This window comes from Barbus barbus (assembly GCF_936440315.1).
Source record: "Barbus barbus genome assembly, chromosome: 34".
NCBI classification, from domain to species: Eukaryota; Metazoa; Chordata; class Actinopteri; order Cypriniformes; family Cyprinidae; genus Barbus; species Barbus barbus.
Window position 1 is genome coordinate 18,363,300 of NC_136762.1, and position 21,115 is coordinate 18,384,414.

General features: G+C 34.4%; 1 protein-coding gene across 1 annotated transcript in view; it reads right to left on the bottom strand.

The window, feature by feature from the left end:
• The window catches only part of nectin3a (nectin cell adhesion molecule 3a), a 63,369-nt gene that overhangs the window by 9,084 nt on the left and 33,170 nt on the right, over positions 1-21,115 (bottom strand). Inside the window, exons 3-5 of the mRNA XM_079392074.1 lie at positions 19,651-19,950; positions 16,825-16,942; positions 16,501-16,652 (exon numbers count right to left, since the gene is read on the bottom strand). Of these exons, the coding sequence (XP_079248200.1) occupies positions 16,501-16,652; positions 16,825-16,942; positions 19,651-19,950 (570 nt within the window). The remainder of the gene's footprint in view (positions 1-16,500; positions 16,653-16,824; positions 16,943-19,650; positions 19,951-21,115) is intronic.

Consider the following 21,115-nt stretch of genomic DNA (forward strand, 5'->3'; position numbering starts at 1 on the left):
GCCATGATTGATAAGGGCCAGAGGAGGGAATTGTCAGACTGTGTCTCGTGTTTCCCCTCCTCTCGTGGTCTTCCTGTTCCTGTCCTCGTTCTCTGTAGTTATTAGTTCATTAGTCCCCAGCCCGGTGTTTAATTACTCCTCACCTGTTTCTGTTCTTCTTCGTTGATTTCCCAATGTTCTTAAGCCCTGTGTCTCCCTGTCTCCCATGTCCTGCATTGTTTGTCAACTCCCCAAGTTCCACGTTCCGGTGTGTTGGATCAATAAATATTGTTCATTGAAGATTCTAAATGAAGTGTCTCCTCGTTCCTTGCTCCCTGAGCAGCATGACAGGAATTTGGCCAGGACAGAATGATTTCTGAAGGATCATGTGACACTGAAGACTGGAGTTATGATGCTGAAAATTCAGCTTTGATCACAGGAATAAATTACATTTTAACATATTAAAATAGAAAGCAGTTATTTTAAATAGTAAAAAATATTTCACAATATACTGATTTTGCTGTATTTATGATCAAATAAATGCAGGCTTGGTGAGCTGTAGAGAATTCTTTGAAAAACATTCAAAATCTTAGGCTACTGTTTTTGACTTTTGATTGGTAGTGTAGATATGTACCCTATGATTGCTGTTTTAGATAAGAATAAAACGTCAGGTCCAACAATATCGTGTTTTTTTTTTTCATTTAAATCTAGATTTATTCGCATTGGCCCATGGAAACCTCTATGAACACACTTGACTTGACAAAAAAAATAGCGGGGGACGAATTTCGTTTTATTAAAAAATATTTGCGTATTCTACACTCATGGCGCGGGCACACATTAGGATAGGTTAGATGCCTGCCTCCGTTCTGAGTCCCTATCAAGCACTTTACCGATTCAACTGCTCTCCTCTCCTCCTCCTGCATGGCTCTTTGACCCGCACTACTCACCGCAGAGCAAGCCTGTTCTTGATGATGCTGCTGTGAAACGTGGGAAAAGCCGACGAAGAAGAAGTTGGGGTGAAGCGATCTTTATATAGGCGGAGCAAAATACTTCTTCGCTCAGTCTATAGCGTATTGTGATTGGGTGGTTTGCGCTGTCAATACAGGAGACAAACCAATGGGCCACTGGCTGCGCTCTGTCCCTGCGTGATGGTCCTTGGCAAAAAAGAACAACAACAAAAAAACATTTTGTCGGCCCCTTAAGTGTGTCGGCCCACCGGGAAAATGCCCGGTATGCCCGATTACCAATCCAGCCCTGTTTGTGTTGTATTTACAGTGCGTTTCTGTATTTGTTTGTGTTGTGTGTATTTGCAGTGCATTTCTGTAGCCTATTTGGTTGTGTTGTGTGTATTTGCAGCGCATTTCTGTTTTTGCAGCGCATTTCTGTATTTGTTTGTGTTGTATGTATTTGCAGCGCATTTCTGTAGCCTATTTGGTTGTGTTGTATGTTTTTGCAGCGCATTTCTGTTTCTGCAGCGTGTTTCTGTATTTGGTTGTGTTGCGAGTATTTGCATGTGTTTGCACCGTACCTTATACTGTTTTAGGATTTTTTATTTTTTTACTAAAGAAAAATCTAATTAAAATATTACAATAAAATTAAAAACTCATTATTATTATTACTATTATTATTATTATTTTATTGCTGATAATATAATTTGTAATAAAAATAAAATAGAAATACAAAATAGAATTATTATTTTTTAGTTTTAGTTTTTTAACTATAACTAGAAGGTTATATTATAGAAGGTAACTTGAGGCCACCAGCAGCGAGATATTTATACTCAAACTGGACAAACGTGCTGCTGAAAGCAGTGATGGATGAGATTGGGGCCACTGCGGTGAAACAACACGACAACACAAAAGCTGTCCCGCTGCAGAGAAGACACTAGAGCCACTTGAGTGCTGAAAGCATGACAGAGGGTAGGACATGAGGGGTGACCGTGGGTCTGCTTGCCTCCTGGAGCTTTCCCTAAAAATCCTGAAAGCTGCTGATTAACCACAAGGATTAATTTGATGTCAACTTTAAGTTTCAATTACATTATTCCAAATAGGTCACTTTGGAAGAAAGTGTCTCCTAAACACATTCCAACAAAAAATATTGGAGAAGGCTACTGGAATAAGGCCGAAGCTTCAGGGGGTCTCGTTTTTTTTTGTTGTTGTTTTTTTTTTCTTCCAGGATCGCATTGCAGGATCAATCAACAGCAGGGAGAAATACTCAAGACTGTCCTGGTGGGGCAGATCCAGAGCTGACGTTGTGTGTGGGTTGTGTCTATGTTTTTGTGTGGTTGGTCAATACAGAGAAGAATAGACAGCATGATGCATCAGGGCTGTGCTGATGTGATCGATTACCTTTCATTGCCAGAAATCTATTTTCCCTCCCAGTGATGGAGAGGGTGCTGAGTTGGACCTAATGGAGGGTGATGCGTTGGGTCAGTAGCCACTAGCCAATAATCACAGGTGCAAAGCATTCTTTCACATGGGGCCTTTGGGGATGTTGCTTTTGGGTCCCAATTTGTGGTGAAGTTCAGTTAAATCTAATCAGGTCCTATAAAGTAGACGTTTTCAATGAAGGAACAGACTTTTCTTTGTTTGTATGCCAAATCACAAATACCCTTAATCCTTTCAGAGGTGCATAATATTCTGCTGACACAAATCGATGACAAAAAAGCGCAAAGTTGGGGTCTGTGACTGATTGGACCTCACTGCCTCCAACGGCTTTATCTAGTTATTGACAATATTTGAAGATTAAAGGGATGTAATTTGGCCAAAATGGAAATTCTGTCATCATTTACCGTAAGACTTTATTTTGTCTACTGAGCACAAAATGAGAAAGTCCAAACTGCTCTTTTCCATTCTGCAAAAGTATCAAGAAGCCGTCAAGCTTCAAAAAAGAACTATTAAAATAACATAAAGGTAGTTTAGTTGTCTATTTTCCATATAAGTCCATATAATAGCTTTGTGTGGGGAACAGTCAGTATTTGCTGTATGTCTTCTATTGTTTAAGGCAAAAATGACCTAAAATAATTTTAAATCCATCAAACAAGATCAATTTATTCTGCAACACTGCATAAAATATTATTTACATTGATTGTATCTTGAATAAAAGTATATTTTGTTTTTCTGTTTGGGGAATACAGAAGGGAAAAGTATGACACTGAATGCTAAAAAAATATGCTTTTATGTAAGCCAAAGACACTATACAATATGCATGTAAATATATTAATTAAAATATAAATAGTACTTAACTTTATAACTGTCGGATTTCACACAGTTTTGCGATTTCATTAAATTAGTGTGTTACATTAGAATTGCATACAGGAGTTATAACTTTTACAAAAATATACATGGGTTGTTGATGTGACATGGTATTTTTACTGTCCCACAGGATACAAATGAATATTGTCGTTATTTAAAATGCTGTAAATCGTTAAACATTTCTTCGTCCTACATGGAACTGTTGTTAAAAAAAGCTGCAGTGTTATTTGATTTTTTTAAATTTTTGAGCCAAATGTCAAAATTACCCTATGGTGTGACCATCCCAAGCATGGTTCAGTAAACTACAACTTTTATAAATTAAAAAGAAAAGCACAAAAATGTTAATAAATACACCCGGCATAATTGTACAAGTGTCTACTTTAGTAAATGGCAATCATTTTTTTCATCTATATATTTCTGAAAATGTAGTAACTTAATACATTTTGTCTCTGAAAACCATGTCCTATGGTGTAACACCATATCCTGATTTTAAATGGGCAATTCCAAGGACCCCATTCATGGTAGTGTTACTGAAGCCCCCGGTGAAGCCCATGACATGTGCACATGGTCAATTTTTTTCACAGAATTGTTCAAATATTTAACTTTTTTTTTTGAAGTGTTACGTTTTGTTGTCCTTTGGTGTGACACCCCTAAATTATATTTTTTTATAAAAAAATATGTTAAACTACATAATCATGGAAAATGATGACAGGTTAGCTCAAAATAGCAAGGTCATTAATTGACAGAAAACGGCTGAAACCGTCCTATGGTGTGACAGAAAATGTCCTCCGGCAAAGATGTCACACCAGTGGACAAGGTCTCTTTAAAAAGCATTTTAAATAATTCAATAAGATTTATTGAACTCCTTTGTATTCTTTTTTGATCATTTTCAGTGTTCTTAAATGCAATAATTACATGAATTAAACTATTTTCTGATGTTTTTACAGAAAACTTGTACTGTTATAAAGTGTCATGAAAATAAGTATGTGATACTATGTTTTTGAAAGAGAAAAAATTGAGGGAGAGAAATTAGTGGAAGAGAGAAGACAGGAAATACAGACAGAAAATTAACAGGGATCCACACAAGGAGGAGATCCAGAGATCCAACGATGCAGAAAGTAAATAGAACAAAATTGATGCCTTAAAATGAGTAGCTATATAGTAAAAAAAAATAAAAAAACTATTCACATCTTAATGAATATAGTTTGAATATCAATCATATTTAGCTGTGCCGAACATGCACCGGAGGGCTAGAAGAGTTTTAGTAACATACTGATTGAAAGAGACTGAATTTTGTAAATGAAAATTATTTTGTTTTGTTTAAAAAACATGTTGTTTATATGTATGTTTATATCATGTATAAACCAGTTTTTATATGTATGTTTACATATAAAACACATAAACATATTATGTATGTTTATATCAAAATTAAACTTTCTCCTTTGACATGTTCAAAGTTAAATAGAAATACTTTAAGAACTACCATTTCTGTCCTTAAGTGTGATGTAATGTCATGGTGTGACACATAAAATAACCACAGATTTGTTTTTTACCAAAAAAAAATAAATAAATAAAAATTTTTGGTATTGCAGTAGTATAATTTTCAGCGGTTTTGAACGGATGACAGCAAAGTTTATTTTGTTGTCAAAGTTTGTCTTGAAATTGTCCAAGAAGTCATGGGGAAAAAATGATGTTAATTATTTCATATTAAGTAAATAATGCTACATGGAAATAAGTGTCTAACAATAAAGATAAATCTCTCTCATGCTATTTATATATTAGTAAGAGGGTTTTTTCTTCTTAACTTTTGCTATGTCACACCATAGGACAAATTTATGATACAGTTCAGTACAAATGTTTAAAAAAACAATGAAAGAATTTGCGAAGTTAGTGATCCGTTATATTTTCTCAAAGATCAGACTTTGCACTATTATACTGATAAAAATGCTTTTTTTTGGTGAAGTAAATACTACATAAAAAACTATGTAATTTCTACATTAAATAATTTAGTTTGGGCAAGAATTAAAAAATGTAAGTAAATTCAGTATTAGTACTCAATTTAAGCTTGTAGAAATTAAAGTTTGAATTTATAAGTATATTTTACTTGGAATTGTTTGTTATGTATAATATTACTCATCAAGCTCTTACTCGTCATGTTAAATTTACTTATTTCCTTTGCTAATTTTACCTAACTTAGTTAAGTAGATTTTTTACTTAAATACTTACATTTTACTTAAAATCTTAAATCTTACTTATTGTTTTTTTCAGTGTACATAAATATAAGCATTTCTTATTCAAAAATAGCCTTTTACAAAAAAAAAAACATTTTTTACTGGCTATATTTGTCAACTACCCACATACATTTTCTGAACGAAATGAGAAAATATCTGGGTTTAGAAACGACACTCTTAAGAATATATTTCTGATGATTAGTTTTACAAAGCTGCCCCATTATTATTAGGATGAGAAGCAGCCCAATCTTATCATTTATATTCATCATTTTAGAAGTGTATTTTGTTTTACTGCACTAGCATTTTTCTAAATTTTAACTTGGTTATACTTAAAATAGTGATATATTCTCTAAAAATAAGTCTTAATTTGTTGTTTCTCAAGTAAGTTTATCTTGTTTCAAGAGGTTTTAGCCATTTTAACTGGAAAATGAGACAAAAATACTTTATCTATCTGTCTGTCTCTGTCTGTCTGTCTATCTATCTATCTATCTATCTATCTGTCTGTCTGTCTGTCTATCTATCTATCTGTCTGTCTGTCTGTCTGTCTATCTATCATCTGTCTGTCTATCTATCTATCTATCTATCTATCTATCTATCTATCTATCTATCTATCTATCTCTGTCTGTCTATCTATTACAGGTCCTTCTCAAAAAATTAGCATGTTGTGATAAAGTTCATTATTTTCTGTAATGTACTGATAAACATTAGACTTTCATATATTTTAGATTCATTACAACACAACTGAAGTAGTTCAAGCCTTTTATTGTTTTAATATTGATGATTTTTTTGAAATTCCTATCTCAAAAAATTAGCATATTTCATCCGACCAATAAAAGAAAAGTGTTTTTAATACAAAAAAAGTCAACCTTCAAATAATTATGTTCAGTTATGCACTCAATACTTGGTCGGGAATCCTTTTGCAGAAATGACTGCTTCAATGCGGCGTGGCATGGAGGCAATCAGCCTGTGGCACTGCTGAGGTGTTATGGAGGCCCAGGATGCTTCGATAGCGGCCTTAAGCTCATCCAGAGTGTTGGGTCTTGCGTCTCTCAACTTTCTCTTCACAATATCCCACATATTCTCTATGGGGTTCAGGTCAGGAGAGTTGGCAGACCAATTGAGCACAGTAATACCATGGTCAGTAAACCATTTACCAGAGGTTTTGGCACTGTGAGCAGGTGCCAGGTCGTGCTGAAAAATGAAATCTTCATCTCCATAAAGCTTTTCAGCAGATGGAAGCATGAAGTGCTCCAAAATCTCCTGATAGCTAGCTGCATTGACCCTGCCCTTGATAAAACACAGTGGACCAACACCAGCAGCTGACATGGCACCCCAGACCATCACTGACTGTGGGTACTTGACACTGGACTTCAGGCATTTTGGCATTTCCCTCTCCCCAGTCTTCCTCCAGACTCTGGCACCTTGATTTCCGAATGACATGCAAAATTTGCTTTCATCCGAAAAAGTACTTTGGACCACTGAGCAACAGTCCAGTGCTGCTTCTCTGTAGCCCAGGTCAGGCGCTTCTGCCGCTGTTTCTGGTTCAAAAGTGGCTTGACCTGGGGAATGCGGCACCTGTAGCCCATTTCCTGCACACGCCTGTACACGGTGGCTCTGGATGTTTCTACTCCAGACTCAGTCCACTGCTTCCGCAGGTCCCCCAAGGTCTGGAATCGGTCCTTCTCCACAATCTTCCTCAGGGTCCGGTCACCTCTTCTCGTTGTGCTGCGTTTTCTGCCACACTTTTTCCTTCCCACAGACTTCCCACTGAGGTGCCTTGATACAGCACTCTGGGAACAGCCTATTCGTTCAGAAATGTCTTTCTGTGTCTTACCCTCTTGCTTGAGGGTGTCAATGATGGCCTTCTGGACAGCAGTCAGGTCGGCAGTCTTACCCATGATTGCGGTTTTGAGTAATGAACCAGGCTGGGAGTTTTTAAAAGCCTCAGGAATCTTTTGCAGGTGTTTAGAGTTAATTAGTTGATTCAGATGATTAGGTTAATAGCTCGTTTAGAGAACCTTTTCATGATATGCTAATTTTTTGAGATAGGAATTTTGGGTTTTCATGAGCTGTATGCCAAAATCATCAATATTAAAACAATAAAAGGCTTGAACTACTTCAGTTGTGTTGTAATGAATCTAAAATATATGAAAGTCTAATGTTTATCAGTACATTACAGAAAATAATGAACTTTATCACAATATGCAAATTTTTTGAGAAGGACCTGTATCTGTCTGTCTATCTATCTATCTATCTATCTATCTATCTATCTATCTATCTATCTATCTATCTATCATCTGTCTGTCTGTCTGTCTATCTATCAATGCAGTATCATAGCTTTCAAGCTCAGTCACACTCGTACAAACTTGACACCTCAAAATACTTAGCAAGCATGGAGTGTGAAAAAAGAGCTCAATTTTGATGTACTCCCTCCTCAGTTCAGTGCTGTTTTAACAGCTTTATTCTTTATCATTGTATGGAAAAGAGCAGCTTAAACATATCCTTAAACATATCCTTATGTGTTCCAGAAAAAAACAATTGCTTGGAATTATAGGAAAGTAAGTAAATAATTACTGGCTGAACTATTCATTTCTTTTATCCAAAATAACCAAATGGATCAAAGTGTAAACAATTTATCACAGTGTTAGTGTTACACAACATATCAAAATCACAAACACTTTGACATGTTAAAAAAAACTTTTTTATTATAAACAGAAGGCATCAAAAACAAAGCAACGTCTGTCCCTCATTTCCAAAATGATTTGCAAGTCATCAATCATTTGTATTACTCTAATATGTACAAAATAATCTTTCAAACTCCTGAGAACTAAATATAAAAAAATGAACATGAGAAGATAAAAAGCACATGTTAACTAAGCGTGAACATCCTCTGCTTGATGTTCTGGCCTTATATAAAAATATGTTTATTCCGTAGACAAATATCTCCTGCCAGAATATGTACAAAAAAATAATATATACCGCAACTGGCCACCGTAACAGTCGCAAGTGCTACTGTTGTAAATATCCAGTGAGTTTGCACCATTGCTGGTGCTTTCGAACTTGCAAAAACAACAGTCGTTTTGTTAAAGAAAGACAAATCCAGAAAATACAGTAATAACAGGAACAACAAATAACACTTCGGAAATACAGAACAGAAAAGCATGTCATTGAATGGTGAAAAAATAAATATCTGATGCTTTTATGTACGGCCAAAGGGACTCTGCTTGTAAATTTATATTTATTCAAAATGAAGAAATATAGTGTTTTATGTACAGCTTTGTACATTTTTACAACTTCATGAAATTGAGTTACATTGACCACGCATGCAAGCGTCAGAAAAAAAATAAAATAAGAAATAATAATAAATAAAAAGGATTTTGTGTGTGTGTTTTGAACCTTTCTAGGTGAAATGAGAAAAAAAGGCAATTAAAATAATGAAAATACTGGGGTTGAATGCACATTGCAATTTTCAATGCAACAATGAACATAAAATGTTGAGTTTAGTCCTCGAAATTCTTTTACAGTGTGGTATTCAAGACTTTCTTTCTAATAATTAGTAATACAAATAACTGCCCCGTTAAGATACAGATGAGAAGCAGCCCAATCTGTTAAACAAAAAAATACTTTTGTCTTGAAAACGCAAAACAGACTGTACTGCAGCTGTAGCAACACTGCCGCTGATTTATGAACAATGAATCCAAGCATTAGCAACTGCCGTATCTTTTTCAACAGGCATGCAACGTGTGACCATCGAGACCCATGGAGAAAAACAACCTTGCGTGCTTGTGAACAGATGCTCGGCACAACTCGGAGACGGAATGGAACGAGGTCTGTTTGCAAGAGGGCAGAAAATATTAATTACAAAGTTCGATCTTTGAGGTGAGGCATGCTAGAGGAAGCCCATGAGGCACATGTCTGCTGCGCGCCAGACAGTTTATTCTGGGAAATCCGAAGCTCTCGACACAGGGATGGGAGTGCATGAGTAACAAGGGTGGAGAGATGGAGAGAAAAAAAGAAATCAGCATAAAATTAAAAGGAGTGAACTAAATTGGCAAAGGCCACATGGCTTCGGTAAAACCACTGGGGCCGACCGTGGTCCTTTTGATCTGTCGCGGAGAACGTCAACCCCCCCATCAGCCTATGACAGGTCCTCAGCACAACCACAAAAAACCGTTCTGCTTCCATTGCTCTCTAACTTATCCATTAATGAAAAAGACACTACTGTAGGAGGGGTGTGATGAGATACATCAAAATATAGACCAGCTGGGTTAAAATTGTATGTGTTGAGTCAAATGAAACAAGCTGTATTTCTACAAAACAATTTGTTAATCAGTATTTTTGTCTTTTTTTCAGAGAAAAAATATTTACACATTTAAATTGAATTAAATTTAGTTGAGAAGGAAAAAATGCATAATATATTTGAATTACATTTTTATTTTAATAAACTTAATGCCACTGGCAATTTTTTTCTTGTTTTAAACATAAACCTAAAAAAAGATAATTTAAATAATAATACAAAATCTTTCTTCCAAGGAATGTAAATCGTTAAATATTCTTTTTGCAATCTTATGCAACTTCTTCAAGAAAATTGTGTCTTATTTTAAAGATATTATAATTATTATTATTGAAATGTATTTAATACATTAAGCTGTACGTACAATTAGCATATTACATCTTGAATTAAGTTTATTAATGGCATTTTTTTGTTTTAAACAAAACTTGTTTTTAATAAAAACAACAATATTTTTGTTTTCCATTGAACAACAAAAGTTTTTTTTTTATATTATTTATGTAAATTCTAATTTTTTTCTTATTTTAAATACATTAATATTTAAAATAAGATACATTTTTCTGGAGAATATATAATATTAATATATTAAATAAATTTAGCTGAGAAGTAAACTTAGCATAGTACATATTTATGTTTTTTATTTTTTACCCAACTGCCATTTTTTCTTGTTTTAAACATAAACCAATTTTTTTTTGTGTTTAAAATACTAATACTAATACTAATAATAATAAATACAAAAACTTTCTTTCATGGAACACCCAAGAATGCTATCTTATGCAATTTTTGCTTCTCAAACAATATCTTCAAGATATTCATATTATTTATTATAATATTAATATATTATAATAAATTTAGATTTTTTTTTCTCAAAAACTAGATCAAAATACAGATAAAAAAAAAAAAAAATTATATATATATATATATATATATATATATATATATATATATATCTGCGATCAAAACGTTAAGACTCAACGTTTCAAACTCATGCGTCTCTTCATGTGAATATAAAGTCATGTTTTGCTCCTACACTGGAGAAGTCATATGTATACATTTAATAAAAAAAAAGTGAGCAGAAGGAACCAAGAATACGCTGCACCTGGTTTTAAAGCTATCAGTCATGTGCAATGTGGTAACTGGAATGGTTACGCACACAGTGTAGCTTAATTTTAGCAGACTTGTTTTCTTTGTATAAATCCACCCTGTGATCATAAACCATGTAAACCTCTCCCTTTACATCCTGAAGTCACAGCAGTCCACCAAACGAAAACCATCCAGAATATATCTGCAGTAAATTACAGCCATTTGCCATGTGTAAAACGTGAGGATGAAATCATAAACCAAGCATGAAGAATACATTAAATACGTACACTTTATCTCACTCTGCTGAGTTAAATAACACTTTCTTGCTGATTTTAAATTATTGTTGTCCAGTAAAAGTTCCCCTGCCTTTTCAAACATACCATTCCCTGCGTGAAATCACAGATCCATCCACATGAGACACGTAGTCGCTGTCTGTGCCATTGTCGTTGCACTCGTCCTGCAGGTAAGGGGAGCCGTTGTGTAGTGGAGGCCCACTGGGGTTCACGTTATGATGGTTGTGGTGGTCGGAGTAATACGTTCCCTCTCTCTGAAGGCTGAGATTGTCTCCCCAGCCCTCCATGTCTTTATGGTCATTGGGATAATCGGGATAGATAATGTCTCCTTCGGGTTTAGGCTTCAAATCTTGGCTGCCATTGCCCGAGTCGTCTCCGTAAATGTCCTGAAGCTCATGGGGTTGAAGGACGTCCAGTCGCGACTCTTTTTGCATGTCGGATGGGCCGATGTATTGTTTGGTGTAGTAGTCTCCTCTGAATGTTCGGCGCTGACGCATGTAGAAAGCCCCCGCCAGTGCCATCAGCAACACCAGGATCAGGATCCCACCGACAGCACCGCCCACGATAGTGCCCAGACCGCCGTCCGGCGGAGAGGCCTGAGTCGGGGCGCTGAAGTGGGCGTGTTGGTTGATGGGAGCTGTGATAGTTAAGCTGGTGTCAGGAAGGATGGACATGGTGGTGCTGGTGGTGGTGGGGGCTGCAGTGGTCGGGGGTGGCTCTGAGAGGGTGCGATATAGACAAATATTAAAATACAGGTAAACAGATACATAATTAAAGACAAGTTGTGAAGAAAATGCACCGATTTAATATTCTTATAAATTTAGCTGTAAAATGAGAATAAAACATTAAATTGAGCAGTTAACTAAATTAAAACTAAAACATTTTTCACTTGAAATAAAATAAACTTAAACTGAAATGAAATAAAATATAAAAACTAGTTCTGTCAATTGATTAATCGTGATTACATAATGTGTGTGTGTACTGTGTATATTTATTATGTATATATAAATACACATACACACAGTATATATATATATATATATATATATATATATATATATATTAAAATATTTATATGTATTTACATGCATACATTAATATTCATATAATTTATATTATATAAATATATTTAATATACAAACATAACATTTTTCTTATATATCTACATGCATGTGTGTGTATTTATATATACATAATAAATATACACAGTTCACACACACACACACACACACACACACACACACACACACACACACACACACACACATACATATATTATGTAAACAAAAACTTTTATTTTGGATGCGATAATCACGATTAATCATTTGACAGTACTAATAAAAACACTTAAAACTTTTATTTTGGATGCGATAATCGCGATGAATCGTTTGACAGTACTAATAAAAACATTTAAAACTTTTATTTTGGATGCGATAATCGCGATTAATCGTTTGACAGTACTAATAAAAACACTTAAAACTTTTATTTTGGATGCGATAATCGCGATGAATCGTTTGACAGTACTAATAAAAACATTTAAAACTTTTATTTTGGATGCGATAATCGTGATTAATCGTTTGACAGTACTAATAAAAACACTTAAAACTTTTATTTTGGATGCGATAATCGCGATTAATCGTTTGACAGTACTAATAAAAACACTTAAAACTTTTATTTTGGATGCGATAATCGTGATTAATCGTTTGACAGTACTAATAAAAACACTTAAAACTTTTATTTCAGCTAATCACCAGGGCATCATTTTTTATTTAGTTTGTGTCAATGTTCTAAAATAACTACAACTAAAAAATTAAAATGAAAACTACATATAGACATATAAAAGAACTAACAAAAAACAAAACGACTAAAAGTATAATATACCTAAAATTAAAATGACAACAGAAAAAAAAAAAAAAAAATTCAAAATATGAATAAAACTATAACAGTACCTCAATGATACTAATATAAAATGCTAAAAATAATAATATACGTCAACATTAAAATTCTGGTCAATATTGACAAGTTGATATTAAAATGTATACTATTTACAATTTACAGTAGTTACAATTTGTGACAAAAAATTAGGCTGTTGAGATTTGTTATATTGCATATATTGCTTTATGTGAGTATACTGCATGTATGCGGATAAGGATAGATGTAATATATATCCAACTTCATATATAGAACTGTGCAAATAACACACGCACGCACACACACACACGCACGCACGCACGCACACACACACACACACACAAATAAAATTAATCAAGTGCATTAAAGTATTAAGCCTACAGTATGAAAGACTGAATTTAATCATTTTAAATGCTAGATGACAAAAAAAAGAAATCTGAATATAAAAATAGGTAAAATTAACAATTAAATATCCATATCTGAAATATATATATATATATATATATATATATATATATATATATATATATATATATATATATATATATATATATATATATAGATTATTGTACCAGTAATTCTGTCCCAAAAACAAAAAACAAAAACAAACAGTCAGTAGATTCTGTGTGGGCCAAGGGAAAATAATGTTTAGAGGCAGGTGGTTATTTAAAGGTTATTACAGAAGATAAAAGGACAGAACTTGCAATGACTAAAAGGAAAAACAAAATCTTGCTGATGTAACAGGCACCAAAGGGCACAATTATTTGAATTTGGAGGCCTGTGAAGACACAGTAACAGTGAACAAGTCTTCAAGACTGGTACATAATTTTTTTCAGGGGACATTAAAAAGAAAAAGGATGTTAAAAATATTGCACTTTTGGATGGTATAAAATAATTATTTGGTCTATCAATTATGGGACGTCAACTGGGGACACGTTTCATTTTAAGAAAGTCACTCTAAACTTCTTCAAAGAACAGAAGCCCAGTTCCTGATTTTCCCTGTATCATTTAGTTTTTCTCTATGCTTCCGTCATTCACGTTTGTGCACCAATGAAGTTCAAAACTGCCACAATATTTGGATAATGATTTGACAACACAGCTACATAATAAAGGTTTCTCATGTTTTGCAGCCTGAAGAAGAGCCAAATATGTGGTAAAAAGCACAGTGGCAAAGAGCAGATTGAATTGAAACTGCTGTGAGTTTGGTCCAATTTTATTTACGTCATTGCAGAAACCTCACAGGCCAAGTGTAGAGCGTTTGGCACATTCAGCCAGCTTTCAGAAAGAGCTTCTGTTAATGGTATTTTCAACAAGAGATTCAGGAATTTACATATTCAGTAACAGGAAATACACACTTACTCAATGATACAGCACAAATGTTGAACACAAGAAAACATTTTGTGAGCTTTTGTCAGGGTTTTCCAGGCTGTTCCAAAATTTAAGCCAATTTTTACATTTGGATTATTCCAGGAAATGAGCTCTGTGACCAACAAAAGTTTATGATTCTAACATGTTTTGTTCATCCAGATAAACTCTACAAATGAACAACTTTTATGAATTTTCAAGCCTAAATAAAGAAGTAAAAGCATAACTTCAATGTATGGATGGGCGATATGGCCAAAAAATTTATAAATTTCAAATCTTTACCTAATTTTTATATGGTGAAATATAATTGTTCTGACTGTTTTATTAAAATTAACCACTGGTCTTGCATAGTATCATACATTTGTGACCCTGGCTGTGAAAACCCAGCTAAAGTAATTTTTTTTGTGATTTACTGTTTTCTGCATAAAATCATCCTTCATAAGAACATCTGTTAAAAAGTAACCTTGATATCTTTAATATTGACTGAGTAAGACCAAGTCGAAGATTTAAATCATAGTGAAATAGCTTGTTATCTCATAACTAGGTTTTGAGACTTTAGCCTGGATTTCACAGAGATGGTCACATTTAGATCATCTAACCCAGGGGTGATCTAACCCACAGTTAAAACCACACATAGCACCTCAACACCATGGTACAAATGTGTCTATACGGTTAGTAGTAATTTGTGCTATATTTATTATATATATATGCACATATGCTATAGCTTAATCACAAAAAATACTGAAATTATATTCCCTTACTCCTTTCCCTTACATTTCATTCATGTCGACATTAATTAAATCATCAAATTTCTAACGATTATCCCACATTTCTGCCACAATACCATGGTGCAGTTAGTGTTACTACAGTAAATCCATGGTAAATGATGGCGATTTGTAGACTGAAAAGTCTTCTGACTGTATCGTTGCACACAGTGTTTGTCAACGGTTTCATCTGGCTTTAAACTAGTTTAAATCGCAAAGTCATTTGTGTTCTTCGCAGAATTCAAGCGCTTCACACTGGATCTCACAGCACTGTTCAGTGTTCACATGACCGAGACTCATCAGCGAGTAAACGCATCTGCTCTAGTGAGCTCGCGCTGCGCTGCCGTTTGAACTTTTAGCCGAGCGGAAAAATAGTCTGTGTAGCGTGGTTCAAATGAGTAGCGCTGTTTCATTCCGCTTTTGGTGCATAAACATTATATCGTCCATTTATCTAACTCTTTTTATTTAATCGAGAAAAATCCTATTGCGATTATTATCTTTATCGTTTTATCACCCAGCCCTACTTCAAAGCCACGACCATTATACTTTAGAAAATCTACAAGTTAGAAAGTTTAAGTTACAATAGTTTGCAAGTGCGAAAGTATGAACACAATGAGGCTGTAAAAGTGGACTACTAAATAGATGAGTTTTACCGTTGTGTGTGATGACAATTAATGTCCCAGAAAACCTCCGTAGTTCCATTTAGTAATTTATTAAAAAGTGCATTTTAAAATAAAGTAAAAGCTTTAAAAAAAATCACGAGTTGGGTATTATTGATGCATTTTAAGTTGCAGAATAAAATGTGGAAATGTGTGTAACCTTATTTTAGGCATTTAACCAAAAACCCATTGACTTTTGAACTCAAAGTCCAAAAATACTTGTTTGCGGGTTTTAGGGCCCATTCCTGCCGCACTCAATAATTCAATGAAATCATAAATGGTTTGTTTTACTCAGAATGTTTGTGTTAACTCAGACACAAGTGAACAGCAAACTCAGTTGAGTCAACTGTCCAGTGCGCTTTGGAGAACTATAGAGAGTTTGCTCAATTATGAGCCAGTTATGAGGTTCCATGGTAAAAAAAAACATGTTTGAACTTAGTATTTTTTATCCAGCTTCACCGAGTCACCAACTTGGCATTTTGTTTGTGCCTCAATGCCTCACTTGAGTAATTACTGTCTGGGTAAGTATGAATGGTGTCTGTTTCACGAAGGCAGAGACAATGTCAGGACATCATTTATCAACCAGTGATCCACCCTCAAACTTCAGCCCCCTATCATCAACATCATCACTAGTATCTGTAGACCTGAAAGGTTACAAGAAACTTCTCACCTTGTACCAGGAAGCGTACATCTTTAAATCTCTGTCCAACGTCGTTCTGAACTTCACACCTATATTGTCCAGAGTCGTTCGGCTCTAAAGGACGAGTAAACACCAGGCTGCCATTAGATGTGTCCACACCTGCAGGCATTGGGGCGTCCAGTCTGAGGAGTGACAAAACACATGATTATCAGTTTAGAGCTTGTTGACAAGTTTTGCAGCAGGAAACCACCTTGAAGCAACCTTGAACCTTCTCTTCTAAAACACTGAAGCTGAAGTTTACCATTGAACTGCCATGTCCAATAATATTAGAAGTAGTAAACTTTGTGTACAGACCTGGTCCAGAGGTACGAAAGAGCAGGTGGGTTGGCATTGGCTCTACAGTCCAGCTGTACATTTTCTTGTCCCACGTACCACGCGTCCTGCTGGCCCGTCACCATAACATCTGGATCAACTGTAACATAATTGAAATCATTGTTGCATGAAGAAATAATATGATCGCCTTGCTATAAAAATATATAGTGCTTAGCAAAACATAAACCCCTTTCTTTCTTCCACAGAACACAAAAGAGGATATTGTAGGGCTGGGTATTAACACATATTTCACCCAATCAATTAAATTTAATTTGACAAACTCTTGATTTAATTTCATCTGAATATATATCAGATACAGTATGTCAATTTATATATTCAATATCTCTTAACTAATGTTGTAAACTACATAGGGGACCTCTAGTTAGTACATTACCTTAATGTTAAAGGTTAAAATGTATCTATTAAATTCATTTGCTATTCATTTTTAGATATTATAATCAACACTTAAATATTTATTTGTATAAGCTTTTACTGTAAATTGAACATAAGGCAGTTTATATCAACTTCTTAATTATACAATTATCTTTTCCAATTTGTTGTTGAAATGAAAACATTTGGTGGTTGTCATAAAAAAAGGATTTCAATAATTCAAAGACTGAATTATTGCGATTTAAGAATTGATTTTGATTCTTCAAAATTAATATTGATTAAAATCAAGTAATTGATATTGTCAACCCAGTCCTAATATTTTGTGAAATGTCTATGCTGTTCTTTTCTATACAATTAAAATTAATCAAAATTGGGGCTGACAAATTCTAAAAATGGCAAAAAGCACCTTTGAAGTCCCATAAAAGTAGGAAATATGACTTGTGTACCATATCTCAACTGTTCTCAACCCAAGTTATAGCTACATGAAAGATTTTAAATTGTTCTCATTTTATGTTCAATGGCAGAGAAAATCATACAGGTTTGAAACAAAACTGTTGAGTAAATTATGGCAGAATTCATTTTTTGGGGGGGTGACCTATCCCTTTAATTCATATAAATGCTACTTTGGAAATTCACTTAATGTAGTACTCTGTAAAGAACAATTTCTAAGCAATGAAACATTTTTTTTAAGACATTAAAATTGAGCACGACACCATTCTAACACTATGGACGTGAGTCCCAGAAACAGCAAGGGGAGATGTGATTGACTAACTCAATTACACAGAAACCTCAGGATACTGAGGCTGAGCTGTGGCTGAGAAAATAAACTGATGTGTGATATGGAGAGAAGATTCAGGAGTGAAACCGAGAGCCTTGAGATTCAACCTCAGCAGCCTATATAACATGATCAAATTTTCATCAAAATAGCCAGTGTTCAAGTTTCTTACTGAACAATGCAAATCACAGTTGCACTTTTAAACACTGCACTGTAAATCTAAGATTCTGTAAATCTGTCTTGTTTGATAAAATATCTAAACATTACTAAACATTTTATTAAAATTTATTAACAATTTGCTTGAGCATCAGACTAAGAGAGATGTTAAGACTTATTAAGAAAATACAGTAGCTTGTGTTCATACTTATTATAGCAATAACAATAACTGGGTAATAACGAGGTACTAACCCTGAACATTAACCCCTGTTGTAACCTTAAGGCCCTCATATACTTCAAACGAATACTTCAATACTTCATTCTTCGTTTGGGGGCAAAAAGAAGTTCGAAAAGGCTGAGTGACGGTATACTGTTTTCGAATGTTCCAACATCCCCGCGCTGCTGGAGGTGGGGTGTAGATTAATGTAAACATGTCGCAAGGCCCGCGCGTTTGCCCGAAACACAATAACGATGCTATGATGTTGTATCTATGGTGTGAGACGGGTACCAATCTGTTTCAAACTGATTTTGTTCAAAATGACGTCATATCAGTTCATTCTTCGATTTCGTTTGAAGTATATCGGGGCCTTTATACTAACCAGTACTTTCTTGAGTAAGTACACTTTAATTACACTGTAAGCACACATACTTTAAATTAAAATATATCTTGCATTGAATTTAGAATTTTTTTGATGGATTGTCATTTATTTCTAAGTTTAAGCATAAATATCACTACATTTCAGGGTCATGTGGCACTGAAGACTCGAGTAAAATCCTGCTTTGCCATCACAATAATAAATTATATATAAAAAATATTTAAATAGAAATGGAGTTATTTTAAATTAAACTATTTTTGCAGTATTTGTGATCATACACATGCAACCATGGCAAGAATGAGAATTAAAAACTCTCATAATACAATATATTAAAATTATTATCTTGCATTAAATTTTGATTTCTTGACATTATGGTTTTGTTCTAATGTTAAGCATAAATGTCACTAAATTTATGTAAGATTTATGTTCTGAACAATAAAATTGTTCTAGTGTTTGCATGGTCAGCTTTGTCTATGATAAAACCATTAGTATTAATAAATGCATGAGGATGTAAAACTCAAAAGTAGTTTTCTCACTTTTAAACACTTTGGAAGTCAATGTGTGATTTATTGAGTACTAAAGCCTCCTTCTGTCAGTATGAACTCCCTCACTTGTATTTCCGCTCCTGTTGCTGCCCTTGCTGCGCTCAGATCGATATTTCATAAAGCGCCTCCATTAAGCAGCATGCCGTTCAACAGACAGCAGCCAACAGTTCAAGATGCCAAAGGGAAGCACACTGAGGATTAAGACGTTAAAGTTACTCCTAAGTTCTGAGTTTGAGAGAGGCAAAAGTGAGCAATCAGCGCTCTTTGTAGCATACAGGAAACCCACGGAGATCTTGAAATACAAAACAGGAGTAACATTTTTTTGATAAAAGCAATTCACACTCACAAAACACATTGAGCCGGTAGGGAACGCGGAAATCCTTGGATAGGGCCGGGTGACGTACAACGCAGCTGAGGGACCGGCCAAATGCATCCCGGGTGGGGGCCCAGATGTATTGTGCTAAAGTGGTGGTAGTGCCTTCAGGCTCCGGCTGTGTGACGACTGTTGTCTGGCCTGGCAGGTCTGATTCCCAGAAGACCTCTGCTGCTGGACGACCCCTTTCAGCTGTACATGACGCCACTAGAGTTTTACCATCTCCATCCAACAGAGACAAGGAGCCAGGAGACACGTAGACCTTTGGCTCCACTAAAGAAAGAAAATGAGAAAGAGACTAAATTGAACAACAAGCTCTGAGATGCTTACAGGATAAAAGATGTTATTTTAAATCTTGTTTTTATTAAAGAATATTATTTTTGAACATCTGTTATAGGCATTTGTGTATTAAAAAAAATGATATTTGTTTTAAAAACACATTAGCTGTCAACATTTTGGGGTCAGTAAGTTTAAAAAAAAAAAGAAGCAAGGAGACATTAAATTGATCAAAAGTGGCAGTAATGACATTTATAAAAATGTATCATGGTTTCCACAAAAATATTAAGCAGCACAACTGATTTCACATTGATAAAAATAAAAAAGTTTATTGAGCAGCAAATCAGCATATTAAAATGATTTCTGAAGGATCATGTGAAAATTCAGCTTTGATCACAGGAATAAATTACATGTTAGAATATATTCAAATAGAAAGCAATTCATTTAAATTCTAATATTATTTCACAAAGTTACTACTTTTACTATATTACTGCTTTTAAACACTTTAAAAAGAATAAAAGATACATTTAAAAGAAAATTAAAGTATATTACAATGCTTGACTACAAGATTACTCAAAATACATGTGCCTCGAGAAAACAAGGAATAAATAATAAAAATATGGAAGGGTCAGAAAAAAAACAGTACAAAATGAGTTATTGATATTGACCCTACAGGATGATATACAACAAGATGAATAAATAAGGAAGGAAGGGAAAAAAGAAACCAAGTAATAGGTGGAAACTGGCCTTAGTACACTCAGAATTGATTTATTACACCAACCCAACAAATTCATATTAAAAATGGATGATCTGAAATTACTGAGGGCTGAGGTAGGAGTACAACAACATCCCAGAGTGAGTCTGAGTGGCTTCCGTCTCTACAGGAAAGTGGCATATTAGTATCTTAATATTATTGAGAGTCCACATGGATTTAAAGAGAAGAAAAAGAAATACACATTGTGTATTACAGCCAAATCAATCATTGTGAAATGTTCTGCTGCCCTGAGCAACAAAACCCCACACTGCTTGAATTAAAACCACTGATTCAATTTCACCTATTGTTTTTTTTCTGAAATAACATTAGCTAAGAGACCACTCACCTCAAAGGTTACATTCACACTACAAGACAGTGCCCGATTTCAATTTTCTGTTCAAATTCAGT